Source organism: Oncorhynchus kisutch, linkage group LG2, assembly GCF_002021735.2.
Source record: "Oncorhynchus kisutch isolate 150728-3 linkage group LG2, Okis_V2, whole genome shotgun sequence".
Classification (NCBI taxonomy): domain Eukaryota; kingdom Metazoa; phylum Chordata; class Actinopteri; order Salmoniformes; family Salmonidae; genus Oncorhynchus; species Oncorhynchus kisutch.
Window position 1 is genome coordinate 61,575,001 of NC_034175.2, and position 15,990 is coordinate 61,590,990.

The following is a 15,990-nucleotide window of genomic DNA, read 5'->3' on the forward strand; positions in this document are numbered from 1 at the left end:
CTATAATTTCTCTTCATATGACAAGGATTGAAAAGGATTTGCCAGTAGGTTTTCGACTTGATTCGTTATGATGACTGCTTGTCTAGTTTGCTAAGTAATATTTTGAAAGTATGATGTTGTCATGATCAGTCCAATCAAAGCTATGGTAGATAAGACATTAAATCATGTTATATCTGTGGCCAATGACCTTGAGCCTTCTTGGATGGGCACTTCTAATGGAACTCTATAGCAGCACACAGGGGGATTGAACTTTCTAGCTTTCCCTGTAGATTTTGTGGTGACGTAGTGTCCCCATGAGTGACCGAACACTGAGCCAATCACGGCTCAACTAGAGAACATTACCAACCCCTAAACTCTGTATTTTCCACTGGCTGCCCCACCACAGAAAGCACTGAGCTAGGCTGAAACACCGGCATTTTGGAGCTGCCTTAGTCAAGAAAGCAAAAAAGAGACCATGTTTGTATGGTCAACAGTGAAGAGGCAACTCCGGGATGCTGACAACAGCCAGTGAAAGTGGAGGGCGCCAAATTCAAAACAACAGAAATCCCATAATTAAAATTCCTCAAACATACAAGTATTTTAGATAAGATACACATCTTGTTAATCCCACCACAGTGTCTGATTTCAAAAAGGCTTTACAGCGAAAGCAAACCAAACGATTATATTAGGTCAGAGCCAAGTCACAGAAAAACACAGCCATTTTTCCAGCCAAAGAGAGGAGTCACAAAAAGCAGAAATAGAGATAAATTAATCACTAACCTTTGATGATCTTCATCCGATGACACTCATAGGACTTCATGTTACACAATACATGTATGTTTTGTTCGATAAAGTTCATATTTATATAAAAAAATCTCAGTTGACATTAGCGCATTACGTTCAGTAGTTCCAAAACATCCGGTGATTTTGCAGAGAGCCACATCAATTTACAGAAATACTCATAATAAACATTGATAAAAGATACAACTGTTATGCACGGAATTATAGATACACTTCTCCTTAATGCAACCGCTGTGTCAGATTTCAAAAAGGCACACCCCATAATCTGAGGACGGCGCTCAGAGAACAAAACAGCCAAACAGATATCCGCCATATTGTGCAGTCAACAGAAGTCAGAAATAACATTATAAATATTCACTTACCTTTTGATGATCAGAATGCACTCCCAGGAATCCCAGTTCCACAATAAATGTTTGTTTTGTTCGATAATGTCCATCATTGATGTCCAAATACCGCCTTTTTGTTTGCGCATTTAGTACAGTAATCCAAATTCATGACGCGTGATCACTAGGAGCAGACGAAAAGTCAATAAGTTCCGTTACAGTCCGTAGAAACATGTCAAACGATGTATAGAATCAATCTTTAGGATGTTTTTAACATAAATCTTCAATAATGTTCCAACCGGAGAATTCCTTTGTTTTCAGAAATGCAATGGAACTCAAGCTAACTCTCACGTGAACGTGTGTGGCCAGCTCGTGGCTCTCTGGCAGACCTCTGACTCATTCCCCTCTCTTTCGCCCCCACTTCACAGTAGAAGCATCAAACAAGGTTCTAAAGTGACTTTAATATTCACATGGAAAAGTCCACAGACCCACTCCAAAAGGCTTTCAGAGCCATCATCGACTCAGTGGGTTTTGTCCAACAGGTCTCTGGACCCACTCACTGTCACAGTCATACGCTGGACCTAGTTTTGTCCCATGGAATAAATGTGGTGGATCTTAATGTTTTTCCTCATAATCCTGGACTATCGGACCACCATTTTATTACGTTTGCAATTGCAACAAATAATCTGCTTAGACCCCAACCAAGGAACATCAAAAGTCGTGCTATAAATTCACAGACAACACAAAGATTCCTTGATGCCCTTCCAGACTCCCTCTGCCTACCCAAGGACGCCAGAGGACAAAAATCAGTTAACCACCTAACTGAGGATCTCAATCTAACCTTGCGCAATACCCTAGATGCAGTTGCACCCCTAAAAACAAAAAAAATGTCTCATAAGAAACTAGCTCCCTGGTACACAGAAAATACCCGAGCTCTGAAGCAAGCTTCCAGAAAATTGGAACGGAAATGGCGCCACACCAAACTGGAAGTCTTCCGACTAGCTTGGAAGGACGGTACCGTGCAGTACCGTAGAGCCCTTACTGCTGCTCGATCATCCTATTTTTCTAACTTAATTGAGGAAAATAAGAACAATCCGAAATTCCTTTTTAATACTGTCGCAAAGCTAACTAAAAAGCAGCATTCCCCAAGAGAGGATGACTTTCACTTTAGCAGTGATAAATTCATGAACTTCTTTGAGGAAAAGATTATGATTATTAGAAAGCAAATTACGGACTCCTCTTTAAACCTGCGTATTCCTCCAAACCTCAGTTGTCCTGAGTCTGCACAACTCTGCCAGGACCTAGGATCAAGAGAGACGCTCAAGTGTTTTAGTACTATATCTCTTGACACAATGATGAAAATAATCATGGCCTCTAAACCTTCAAGCTGCATACTGGACCCTATTCCAACTAAACTACTGAAAGAGCTGCTTCCTGTGCTTGGCCCTCCTATGTTGAACATAATAAATGGCTCTCTATCCACTGGATGTGTACCAAACTCACTAAAAGTGGCAGTAATAAAGCCTCTCTTGAAAAAGCCAAACCTTGACCCAGAAAATATAAAAAACTATCGGCCTATATCGAATCTTCCATTCCTCTCAAAAATTTTAGAGAAGGCTGTTGCGCAGCAACTCACTGCCTGCCTGAAGACAAACAATGTATACGAAATGCTTCAGTCTGGTTTTAGACCCCATCATAGCACTGAGACGGCACTTGTGAAGGTGGTAAATGACATTTTAATGGCATCGGACCGAGGCTCTGCATCTGTCCTCGTGCTCCTAGACCTTAGTGCTGCTTTTGATACCATCGATCACCACATTCTTTTGGAGAGATTGGAAACCCAAATTGGTCTACACGGACATGTTCTGGCCTGGTTTAGATCTTATCTGTCGGAAAGATATCAGTTTGTCTCTGTGAATGGTTTGTCCTCTGACAAATCAACTGTAAATTTCGGTGTTCCTCAAGGTTCCGTTTTAGGACCACTATTGTTTTCACTATATATTTTACCTCTTGGGGATGTTATTCGAAAACATAATGTAAACTTTCACTGCTATGCGGATGACACACAGCTGTACATTTCAATGAAACATGGTGAAGCCCCAAAATTGCCCTCGCTAGAAGCATGTGTTTCAGACATAAGGAAGTGGATGGCTGCAAACTTTCTACTATTAAACTCGGACAAAACAGAGATGCTTGTTCTAGGTCCCAAGAAACAAAGAGATCTTCTGTTGAATCTGACAATTAATCTTAATGGTTGTACAGTCGTCTCAAATAAAACTGTGAAGGACCTCGGCGTTACTCTGGACCCTGATCTCTCTTTTGAAGAACATATCAAGACCATTTCGAGGACAGCTTTTTTCCATCTACGTAACATTGCAAAAATCAGAAACTTTCTGTCCAAAAATGATGCAGAAAAATTAATCCATGCTTTTGTCACTTCTAGGTTAGACTACTGCAATGCTCTATTTTCCGGCTACCCGGATAAAGCACTAAATAAACTTCAGTTAGTGCTAAATACGGCTGCTAGAATCCTGACTAGAACCAAAAAATTTGATCATATTACTCCAGTGCTAGCCTCTCTACACTGGCTTCCTGTCAAAGCAAGGGCTGATTTCAAGGTTTTACTGCTAACCTACAAAGCATTACATGGGCTTGCTCCTACCTATCTCTCTGATTTGGTCCTGCCGTACATACCTATACGTACGCTACGGTCACAAGACGCAGGCCTCCTAATTGTCCCTAGAATTTCTAAGCAAACAGCTGGAGGCAGGGCTTTCTCCTATAGAGCTCCATTTTTATGGAACGGTCTGCCTACCCATGTCAGAGACGCAAACTCGGTCTCAACCTTTAAGTCTTTACTGAAGACTCATCTCTTCAGTGGGTCATATGATTGAGTGTAGTCTGGCCCAGGAGTGGGAAGGTGAACGGAAAGGCTCTGGAGCAACGAACCGCCCTTGCTGTCTCTGCCTGGCCGGTTCCCCTCTTTCCACTGGGATTCTCTGCCTCTAACCCTATTACAGGGGCTGAGTCACTGGCTTGCTGGGGCTCTCTCATGCCGTCCCTGGAGGGGGTGCGTCACCTGAGTGGGTTGATTCACTGTTGTGGTCATCCTGTCTGGGTTGGCGCCCCCCCCCCCTTGGGTTGTGCCGTGGCGGAGATCTTTGTGGGCTATACTCAGCCTTGTCTCAGGATGGTAAGTTGGTGGTTGAAGATATCCCTCTAGTGGTGTGGGGGCTGTGCTTTGGCAAAGTGGGTGGGGTTATATCCTTCCTGTTTGGCCCTGTCCGGGGGTGTCCTCGGATGGGGCCACAGTGTCTCCTGACCCCTCCTGTCTCAGCCTCCAGTATTTATGCTGCAGTAGTTTATGTGTCGGGGGGCTGGGGTCAGTTTGTTATATCTGGAGTACTTCTCCTGTCCTATTCGGTGTCCTGTGTGAATCTAAGTGTGCGTTCTCTAATTCTCTCCTTCTCTCTTTCTTTCTCTCTCTCGGAGGACCTGAGCCCTAGGACCATGCCCCAGGACTACCTGACATGATGACTCCTTGCTGTCCCCAGTCCACCTGGCCATGCTGCTGTTCCAGTTTCAACTGACCTGAGCCCTAGGACCATGCCCCAGGACTACCTGACATGATGACTCCTTGCTGTCCCCAGTCTACCTGGCCATGCTGCTGCTCCAGTTTCAACTTCCACCTGACTGTGCTGCTGCTCTAGTTTCAACTGTTCTGCCTTATTATTATTCGACCATGCTGGTCATTTATGAACATTGAACATCTTGACCATGTTCTGTTATAATCTCCACCCGGCACAGCCAGAAGAGGACTGGCCACCCCACATAGCCTGGTTCCTCTCTAGGTTTCTTCCTAGGTATTGGCCTTTCTAGGGAGTTTTTCCTAGCCACCGTGCTTCTACACCTGCATTGCTTGCTGTTTGGGGTTTTAGGCTGGGTTTCTGTACAGCACTTTGAGATATCAGCTGATGTACGAAGGGCTATATAAATAAATTTGATTTGATTTGATTTGATTTAAAGACCGTTGACATCTAGTGGAAGCCTTGGAAAGTGCAATATGACCAATACCCCACTGTATCGTCGATAGGCAATGAGTTGAAATCCTACAAACCTCAGATTTCCCACTTCCTGGTTGGATTTTTTCTCAGGTTTTTGCCTGCCATAGGAGGCAAAGTTATACTCACATCATTCAAACAGTTTTAAAAACTTCAGAGTGTTTTCTATCCAAATATACTAATATGCATATATTAGCAACTGGGCCTGAGTAGCAGACAGTTTACTCTGGGCACCTTATTCATCCAAGCTACTCAATTCTGCCCCCAGACTTAAGAAGTTAATGTGGTAATCAGAAGGGAATTGCAAACGGTACGTTACCTCATTAACCCTCCTCAGAACTTTAAACGGCTCCACAAACCACGGGCTCAGCTTCCGGCAGGACAGGCGGAGCGGCAGGTTCCAGGTGGAGAGCCAGACCCGGTCGCCTGGTGAGAAAACAGGTACCTCACTGCGGTGTCTGTCGGCCTGTACCTTGTGCCGACGCACAGCCCACTGGAGACGAGTGTGCGCAGCGATCCAGGTCTCCTTAGCATAACAAAACCACTCGTCCACCGCAAGGGCCTCGGTCTGGCTCGGATGCCAAGGTGCCAGGGCCGGCTGATACCGCAACATGCACTGGAAAGAACCTGCCCACTTCCTGATTGACCCTCTCCACGGTCTGACACAATGTCCTCCGGGATCCCGTAGTGCCGGAAGACGTGCGTAAAGAGAGCCTCTGCGGTTTGCATGGCCGATGGGAGCCCAGGCAGAGGAAAGAGGCGACAAGCTTTGGAAAACTGGTCCACAATGACGATAACAGGGGTGTTCCCCTGAGAGGGGGGAAGTTCACCATGAGGTGAGAACAGGGTCATTGTGGAACCAGCAGGGAAGGAGCTTTCCATAAGGGAGGTGTCTGGGTGTCTTTGACTGGACACAGATGGGTCTGGAAGAGAAGAAATCTGGGCACCCTTAGCCAAGGTGGGCCACCAGTACTTCTCAGTCAGGGAGGTGATGGTACGGTTTATCCCAGGATGACCTGACAGATGCCATGTGCCTCCAGGTAAGGAGGCTGTCCCGCGGGACTGTGCGGGACAGCCTCCTTACCTGGAGGCACATGGCATCTGTCAGGTCATCCTGGGATAAACCGTACCATCACTGTTGCGCCTTCTTCACCATGCTGTCTGTGTGGGTGGACCATTTCAGTTTGTCCGCTATGTGTATGCCGAGGAACTTAACTTTCCACCTTCTCCACTACTGTCCCGTCGATGTGGATAGGGGGGGTACTCCCTCTGCTGTTTCCTGAAGTCCGCAATCATCTCCTTTATTTTGCTGACGTTGAGTGTGAGGTTATTTTCCTGACACCACACTCCGAGGGCCCTCACCTCCTCCCTGTAGGCCATATTGTCGTTGTTGGTAATCAAGCCTACCACTGCAAACTTGATGATTGAGTTGGAGGCGCGCATGGCCACGCAGTCATGGGTGAACAGGGAGTACAGGAGAGGGCTGAGAACGCACCCTTGTGGGGCCCCAGTGTTGAGGATCAGCGGGGTGGAGATGTTGTTTCCTACCCTCACCACCTGGGGGCAGCCCGTCAGAAAGTCCAGGACCCAGTTGCACAGAGCGGAGTCGAGACCCAGGATCTCGAGCTTAATGACGAGTTTGGAGGGTACTATGGTGTTAAATGCTGAACTGTAATCGATGAACAGCATTCTTACATAGGGTGTGTTAGGGCAGTGTGCAGTGTGATTGCGATTGCGTTGTCTGTGGACCTATTGGGGTGGAAAGCAAATTGGAGTGGGTCTAGCGTTTCAGGTAGGGTGGAGGTGATAGGATCCTTGACTAGTCTCTCAAAGCACTTCATGATGACGGAAGTGAGTGCTATGGGGAGATAGTCATTTGGGAACATCAGACTGGGATAGGGATTGATTGAATATGTCCATAAACACACCAGCCAGCTGGTCTGCGCATGCGCTGAGGACGCGGCTAGGGATGCCATCTGGGCCGACTGCCTTTGAGGGTTAACACGTTTAAATATTGTACTCACATTGGCTGCGGTGAAGGAGAGCCCGCAGGTTTTGGTAGTGGGCCGTGTTGGTTGCACTGTATTGTCCTCAAAGCGAGCAAAGAAGTTGTTTTGTTTGTCTGGGAGCAAGACATCTTGGTCCGCGACGGGGCTGGTTTTCTTTTTGTAATCCGTGATTGACTGTAGACCCTGCCACATTCCTCTCGTGTCTGAGCCGTTGAATTGTGACTGTACTTTGTCTCTATACTGACGCTTAGCTTGTTTGATTGCTTTGCGGAGGGAATAGCTACACTGTTTGTATTCGGTCATGTTTCCGGTCGCCTTGCCCTGATTAAAAGCAGTGGTTCCCGCTTTCAGTTTTGAGCGAATGCTGCCATCAATCCACGGTTTCTGGTTGGGGTAGGTTATAATGGTCGCCGTAGGTACAACATCACCGATGCACTTGCTAATAAACTCACTCACCGAATCAGCGTATACATCAATGTTGTTGTTCAACGCTATCCGGAACATATCCCAGTCCACATGATCGAAGCAATCTTGAAGTGTGGAATCAGATGGGTCGGCCCAGCGTTGAACAGACCTGAGCAAGGGCGTTTCCTGTTTTAGTTTCTGTCTATATACTGGGAGCAACAAAATGGAGTCGTTGTCAGATTTGCCGAAAGGAGGGCGAGGAAGGCTTTGTATGCATCACGGAAGTTAGAGTAACAATGGTCCAGAATATTGCCAGCCCGGGTCACGCATTCAATATGCTGATCAAATTTAGGGAGCCTTGTTTTCAGATTAGCCTTGTTAAAATCCCCAGCTACAATAAATGCAGCCTCGGGATATGTGGTTTCCAGTTTCCAGAGTCCAATGAAGTTCTTTCAGGGCCGCCGAGGTGTCTGCTTGGGGGGGATATACACAATTGTGATTATAATCGAAGAGAATTCTCTTGGGAGATAATGCGGTCGGCATTTGATTGTAAGGAATTCTAGGTCAGGTGAACAAAAGGACTTGAGTTCCTGTATGTTGTTATGATCTCACCACGACTCGTTAATCATTAGGCATACACCTCCGCCCTTCTTCTTACCAGAGAGATGTTTGTTTCTGTCATGCAATGCATCACGAATCCAGATGGCTGTACCGACTCTGATAACGTATCCCGAGTGAGCCATGCTTCCGTGAAACAGAGAATGTTACAATCTCTGATGTCTTGTCTGGAAGGCAACCTTTGCACGGATTTCATCTACCTTGTTGTCAAGAGACTGGACATTGGCGAGTAGTATGCTCGGGAGGGGTGGGCGATGTGCAGCTTTATAACCCCCCATAGAGGGTTATATATAAAGCTGATTTTACTCAGCAATCACAATGAGGATTTCTCTCTCCCCCTATTTCTCTCCCTCTCTCTCCCAGTGTAATTTCCTAATGGCATGTCAGGTGGTGTGTCCATCTGGCAAGGGATGACGTTTTAGGGGTGTCGTGTGGGTTAGTGTTTGCTAATTGTGTGTGTGCTGACACAAGAAGAGGGGCTGTGGTATTCAAATCCACACACACACACACTGTTCCCAGCTCCTTACCAGACAGACATTGAGAGAACAAAGCTCCGTGCAGCAGGCACAGAAAGAGTGAATAAGGGAGAAAATGAACAGAGAAATACATAGCTGAATAATTGACAGAGAAATGCTCTTTTCAGCAGACAGGTATATTAATCAGTGTCTCACTGTGCTCTTTCCTCCTCGGGCACATTTATTATAAACTGTATCCTGAGCTGGGAGACGAGATTTGACTCTAATTTGCAATGATAGGCCTGAATAACATCAGCCGTGTGCGTGTGTCATCCCTACCTGGTCATTATGAGCAGTCTGACTGTGTACTGTCAATGTCATCCTATGTGGATCAGTGGGGAGCTGAAAGCCTGTCACAGTAACACACAACTCCAGGAAACCAAAGGCCTCTTTTAATAGAATGATGGATGGGATGTTTGCAATAAACCTCAAAGGATTTAGTCAGTGTGTCTCCAATCTGTCTGGCTTTGTATGTACAAGGGACAGAGACTGGAATCACACCAGAATGTCTACCAGTGTGTGTTTGTCACTTTGGCTTGTCTCTCACATACCATCCCTCCACAGAGTATTTCTGTCCTTTTCTATCTTATCTTATCTATCAGTCAGAGATGATCAACCTTATGCTAAGTTTTAATATATTTTAATATCTCCTCTCTCCCGCTGTCCTTTCTTTCTTTCTTTCTTTCTTTCTTTCTTTCTTTCTTTCTTTCTTTCTTTCTTTCTTTCTTTCTTTCTTTCTTTCTTTCTTTCTTTCTTTCTTTCTTCTCTCTCCCCCCCTCTCTCAGGATGATAACTGGGGGGAGACCACCACGGCGGTGACCGGCACCTCAGAGCTCAGTCTATCCCAGGAGGAGGTGGTTGGTCTGTGGAAGGTACCGGGCGACGGCCAGAGGCAGGGCTCTCAGCTCTACACTCCCCTGATTCTGGGCATCTGTGTGGGGCTAGTGGTCCTGGCCACCCCCCTGGCCTTCCTGGTCCTCCCGGCAGTGTTGTGGCCAGCCAGGCTGCAGGCCTGTGGCTCTGCCTGTGAGGGCCTCTTCCTCTCTGTGTCCTGTAAACTCCTCATTCTCCTGCTTGCTATATGGGCTATCTTCCTGCGCCAGGCCAGTGCCAGCCTGCCCAGAGTGTGTGTGTATCGAGCCCTCCTGGCCACGCTCACGCTGCTGCTCACACTCTCCTACTGGCTGTTCTATGGGGTCCGCATCCTTGACTCACAGGTGTGTATGCTTCATAATTGTGTGTGTGTGTGTGTGTGTGTGTGTGTGTGTGTGTGTGTGTGTGTGTGTGTGTGTGTGTGTGTGTGTGTGTGTGTGTGTGTTGATCCTGTGTTGTGTATTCTCCAGGATGAGGACTACCAAGGTATCGTCCAGTTTGCTGTGTCTCTGGTGGACTCTCAGCTGTTTGTCCACTACCTGGCCATCGTGCTGCTGGAGATCAGACAGATCCAGCCCTGCTACAGCCTGTGTGTTATACGCTCCACTGACGGGGAGACAAGCTGCTACAACCTGGGACAGCTCAGGTAATACACACAACAATCTCTTGCTAAAATGTTGCTGCTGACCGTAGTGACGTCATTCTTCTACCAGCAATATGAAGATGAAGATCAGTTTATTCACATTAACGTCAAACCGAAATGTTCATTCTACTTGAACTCAGTCTGTATACAACAAGGAGGGAACTGAATGGTGTGGCCCAGATGAATTGAGAAACCATGTTGTGTCCACTGATGCCAGTAAACAAAAGCCAGTCAGCTGATCACTCAGATAGCAGAAACGTTTACAGAAAATCAGACTATTAGAGAATGCCTTTAGAATGCCCTCACCCCAACGCACCCACCCACACCCGACTGCCCTGTTGAACTGTGGGTAATTGGAGACTCGTGTTCAGGGGGAAGTGTAGCAGTAATTTAGTTACTAAATCACCCAGGATGCTCCAGTCCAGTCTTTTTGCTCTAGGGTGCTATTCTGGTAATTAGGTGGGCTGGGCCTGAGAAAGAGGGACTATGATGCAGTATGATGAACTTACCTTCCAGATACTGATCTACAGTCGGATTTGGCATTTTCTTCATAACTGTTCAGGCTAGGATTTATGGCTAGTAAACTGATCATAGATCTGTGCCTTAGGAGAACTACAACCCAGAGCTGTCTCTCTTATCAAAAGCATATGGTTTAAAGGCCCAGCGCAATCAAAAACATGATTTTTCTGTATTTCTGTACATTACCAGTTAAAGGTTTGGACACACCTACTCATTTTTTACAATTTTCTGCATTGTAGAATAATAGTAAAGACATCAAAACTATGAAATAACATATATGTATATTCTCTATTTTATACCATCTATTGCGTCTTGCCTATGCCGCTCTGTCATTGCTCATCCATACATTCATATGTACACTACTGTTCAAAAGTTTAGGGTCACTAAGAAATGTCCTTTCCTTGTTTTTGAAAGAAAAGCACATTTTTGTGCCCATTTAAAATAACATCAAATTGATCAGAAATACAGTGTAGACATTTTTAATGTTGTAGATGACTATTGTAGCTGGAAAAAGCTTTTTAATGGAATATCTACATAGGTGTACAGAGTGAAGAGGTGACTCAGGGATGCTGGCCTTCTAGGCAGATTTGCAAAGAAGAAGCCATATATCGAAACTATAAGCACAAGCATTTTGCTACACTCGCAATAACATCTGCTAAACATGTGTATGTGACAAATAAAATTGTATTTTATTTGATATGGAATCATGTAGTAACATATTTTTTTAACATATCAAAATATATTTGATGTTTGAGATTCTTCAAAGTAGCCACCCTTTGCCTTGATGACAACTTTGCACACTCTCAACCAGCTTCATGAGGAATGCTTTTCCAATATCCAATACAAAAGTTCCCACATATGCTGAGCACTTGTTGGCTGCTTTTCCTTCACTCTGTGGTCCAACTCATTCCAATCCATCTCAAGTGGGTTGAGGTCGGGTAATTGTGGAGGCCAGGTCATCTGATGCAGCACTCCATCACTCTCCTTGGTCAAATAGCCCTCCTTTGTCAAATAGCCCTTCACAGCCTGGATGTGTGTTTTGGGTCATTGTCCTGTTAAAAAGCTAATTATAGTCCTACTAAGCGCAAACCCGATGGGATGGTGTATCGCTGCAAAATACTGTGGTAACCATGCTGGTTAAGTGTGCCTTGAATTCTAAATAAATCATTGACAGTGTCACCAGAAAAGCACCATCACACCTCTTCCTCCATGCTTCACGGTGGGAACCACACATGTGGAGATCATCCGTTCACCTACTCTGCGTCTCACAAAGACACGGCGGTTGGATACAAAATCTCATTTGGACTCATCAGACCAAAGGACAGATTTCCACCAGTCTAATGTCTTTTGCTTGTATTTCTGGCCCAAGCAAGTCTCTTCTTATTGGTGTCCTTTAGTAGTGGTTTCTTTGCAGCAATTTGACCATGAAGGCCTGATTCACTTAGTCTCCTCTGAACTGTTGATGTTGAGATGTGTCTGTTACTTGATCTCTGTGAAGCATTTATTTGGGCTGCAATTTATGAGGCTGGTAACTCTAATGAACTTATCCTCTGCTGCAGAGGTAACTCTGGGTCTTCCTTTCCTGCGATCCTCATGAGAGCCAGTTTCATCACAGTGCTTGATGGTTTTTACGACTGCACTTGAAGAAACTTTAAACGTTCTTGAAATGTTCCAGATTGACTGACCTTCATGCCTTAAAGTAATGATGGACTGTTGTTTCTCTTTGCTTATTTGAGCTGTTCTTGCCATAATATGGACTTAGTCTTTTACCAAATAGGGCTTCTGTATACCACCCTTACCTTGTCACAGTGCAATTGATTGGCTGAAATGCATTAAGAAGAAAATAAGTTCCACAAATTAACTTTTAACAAGGCACACCTGTTAATTTAAATGCATTCCAGGTGACTCCTCATGAAGCTGGTTGAGAGAATGCCAAGTGTGAAAAGTTGTCATTAAGGCGAAGGATAGCTACTTTGAAGAGTCTCAAATATAAAATACATTTTGATTTGTTTAACACTTTCTTGGTTACGACATGATTCCATATGTGTTATTTCATCGTTTTGATGTCTTCACTATTATTCTACAATGTAGAAAATAGTCAAAAATAAAGGTAAACCCTGGAATGAGTAGGTGTCCAAACATTTGACTGGTACTGTATATTTCCACACTATGGGGGGGAAAAAATCACTATTCGAATGGTATCATACATTTTTGTTGGATATTAAAAAAGCAGATGGAGTGAGCGACACCAAGGAAACTCTGCTCCAACCAAGACTAGCTAACTTGTAGCAGCCACAACGTTATTTATCATCCCATATAACAGTGTCTGTCTTGAACAGAGTGGCCTAGAGAAGCTTTTAAGCTAAGCTAGCCAACTATAGCTAGCCAGGCTAATTGAGGCCACATGCTAAGCTTCTCCCCAACCCCATTCAGATAAAACAGCCTACCTGTTGGTTGCTCATTGTAGCCTACTCCTTCTCATTTCGCTAACTTTTAATTCTGTAATTTTATTCCATCTTGCATTGCATTAGTGATCTCTCACTACACATTGAGCCTCTCTGACACTTTGATTGGCCAACATAAACAAAAAGCTACAGACGTGAAGGCTACTGGTCGGCTACCACTTCTTTTTATGTTTTATTAAATTAATCATTTGAAATGTCATTGTATATCCTTGTATGTAACAATGTTGCATGGATATTTACATTTAATTTAGTAAAGGCGTTTTTATGCTCACAAAAATTAATACTCACACAAGTATTTGAATACTAACATCCATTCAGATATTTCAATAACCGTGCTGATCCCTTGCAGAAAGGTTAGCTAAGTGTACGTAGACTTGACATTGATACAGTATATGCATGGTTCTGTCTCTCTATGCTGCCTCACCTCTAGCCTCTCTGTCTGATACTGACTGATCTCCTGTAGAAAGGCCTGAGGCTGGAGGACAGTTTAAAGCAGGGAACGCTGTATAACGTGGCCCTGGTCTGCAGTAGTCTGGTCTGGGGGAGTAGTGTAGATATGAGGCATGCTGCTCAGTAAGAGCTATTTTATCAGGTGAATCAAATCAGCAGGGACAATAATGGACTTCATTCCCAACCTTCTTTATAATATATCCATCTGTTTTCTCTACCTCCTACTACTTTATGGCCTTTTTTCTTACCCTATCTCTCTCTCCCATCGTTCTCTCCCTCCGTCTGCCCTCTCTCTCTCCCATCGTTCTCTCCCTCCCTCTGCCCCTCTCTCTCTCCCATCGTTCTCTCCCTCCCTCTGCCCCTCTCTCTCCCATCGTTCTCTCCCTCCCTCTGCCCCTCTCTCTCCCATCGTTCTCTCCCTCCCTCTGCCCCTCTCTCTCCCATCGTTCTCTTTCTCCCTCTGCCCCTCTCTCTCTCCCATCGTTCTCTCTCTCCCTCTGCCCCTCTCTCTCCCATCGTTCTCTTTCTCCCTCTGCCCCTCTCTCTCTCCCATCGTTCTCTCCCTCCCTCTGCCCTCTCTCTCTCCCATCGTTCTCTCTCTCCCTCTCTTGCCCCTCTCTCTGCCATCGTTCTCTTTCCCCTCTGCCCCTCTCTCTCTCCTCCATCGTCTCTCCCCTCTGCCCCCTCTCTCCCATCGTTCTCTCCTCCCCCTCTGCCCCTCTCTCTCCCTCGTTCCCTCCCTCCCTCTGCCCCTCTCTCTCTCCCATCGTCCTTCCTCCCTCTGCCCCTCTCTCTCTCCCATCGTTCTCTCCTCCCTCTGCCCCCTCTCTCTCCCATCGTTCTCTCTCCCCTCCCTCTGCCCCTCTTCTTCTCCCATCGTTCTCTCCCTCCCTCTGCCCCTCTCTCTCTCCCATCGTTCTCTCCCCCCTCCCTCTGCCCCTCTCTCTCCTCCCATCGTTCTCTCTCTCCCTCTGCCTCTCTCTCTCCCATCGTTTCTCTCCTCCCTCTGCCCCTCTCTCTCCCATCGTTCTCTCTCCTCCCTCTGCCCCCTCTCTCTCCCATCGTTCTCTCTCTCCCTCTGCCCTCTCTCTCTCCCATCGTTCTCTCCTCCCTCTGCCCCTCTCTCTCTCCCTCCCATCGTTCTCTCTCTCCCTCTGCCCCTCTCTCTCTCCCATCGTTCTCTCCCTCCCTCTGCCCCTCTCTCTCTCCCATCGTTCTCTCCCTCCCTCTGCCCCTCTCTCTCCCCATCGTTCTCCTCTCCTCCCTCTGCCCCTCTCTCTCTCCCCATCGTTCTCTCCCTCCCTCTGCCCCTCTCTCTCCCATCGTTCTCTCTCTCCCTCTGCCCCTCTCTCTCTCCCATCGTTCTCTCCTCTCCCTCTGCCCCTCTCTCTCCCATCGTTCTCCTTCCCTCCCTCTGCCCCTCTCTCTCTCCCATCGTTCTCTCTCTCCCCTCTGCAATCCTGCCCTCTCTCTCCCATCGTTCTCTCCCTCCCTCTGCCCCCTCTCTCTCCCATCGTCTCTCTCTCCCTCTGCCCCTCTCTCTCCCCATCGTTCTCTCCCTCCCTCTGCCCCTCTCTCTCCCATCGTTCTCTCCCTCCCTCTGCCCCTCTCTCTCTCCCATCGTTCTCTCTCTCCCTCTGCCCCTCTCTCTCCCATCGTTCTCTCCCTCCCTCTGCCCCTCTCTCTCTCCCATCGCTCTCTCTCCCTCTATGCCCCCTCTCTCTCATCATCGTTTCTCTCCCTCCCTCTGCCCCCTCTCTCTCCACGTTCTCTCTCTCCCTCATGCCCTCTCTCTCCCATCTTTTCCTCCCTCCCCTCTGCCCCTCTCTCTACCATCGTTTCTCTTCTCTCCCTCTGCCCCTCTCTCTCTGCCATCGTTCTCTTTCTATCCCTCTGCCCCTCTCTCTCCCATCGTTCTCTCCTCCCTCTGCCCCCTCTCTCTCCCCACGCTTCTCTCTCTCCCTCTGCCCCTCTTCTCCCATCTTTCTCTCCCTCCCTCTTTCTGCCCCTCTCTCTCCCATTCGTTTCTCTCTCTCCCTACCTGCCCCTCTCTCTCCCATTCGTTCTCTCCCTCCCTCTTGCCCCCTCTCTCTCCATTCGTCTCTCCCTTTCCCTCTGCCCCTCCTTCTCTCTCCCATGTTCTCTCCCTCCCTCTGCCCCTCTCTCTCCCATTCGTTTCTCTCTCTCCCTCTTGCCCCCTCTCTCCCATCGTTCTCTCCCTCCCTTGCTGCCCCTCTCTCTCTCCCAATCGTTCTCTCTCTCCCTCTGCCCCTCTCTCTCCCATCGTTCTCTCCCTCCCTCTGCCCCTCTCTCTCTCCCATCGTTCTCT

The 15,990-nt window shown here is 46.8% G+C and overlaps 1 protein-coding gene across 1 annotated transcript in view; it reads left to right on the forward strand.

Annotated features, from left to right (window-relative positions):
• LOC109869571 (vang-like protein 1) overlaps nucleotides 1–15,990 on the forward strand; it is a 49,840-nt gene that overhangs the window by 26,646 nt on the left and 7,204 nt on the right. Inside the window, exons 4-5 of the mRNA XM_031799450.1 lie at nucleotides 9,497–9,928; nucleotides 10,055–10,230. Of these exons, the coding sequence (XP_031655310.1) occupies nucleotides 9,497–9,928; nucleotides 10,055–10,230 (608 nt within the window). The remainder of the gene's footprint in view (nucleotides 1–9,496; nucleotides 9,929–10,054; nucleotides 10,231–15,990) is intronic.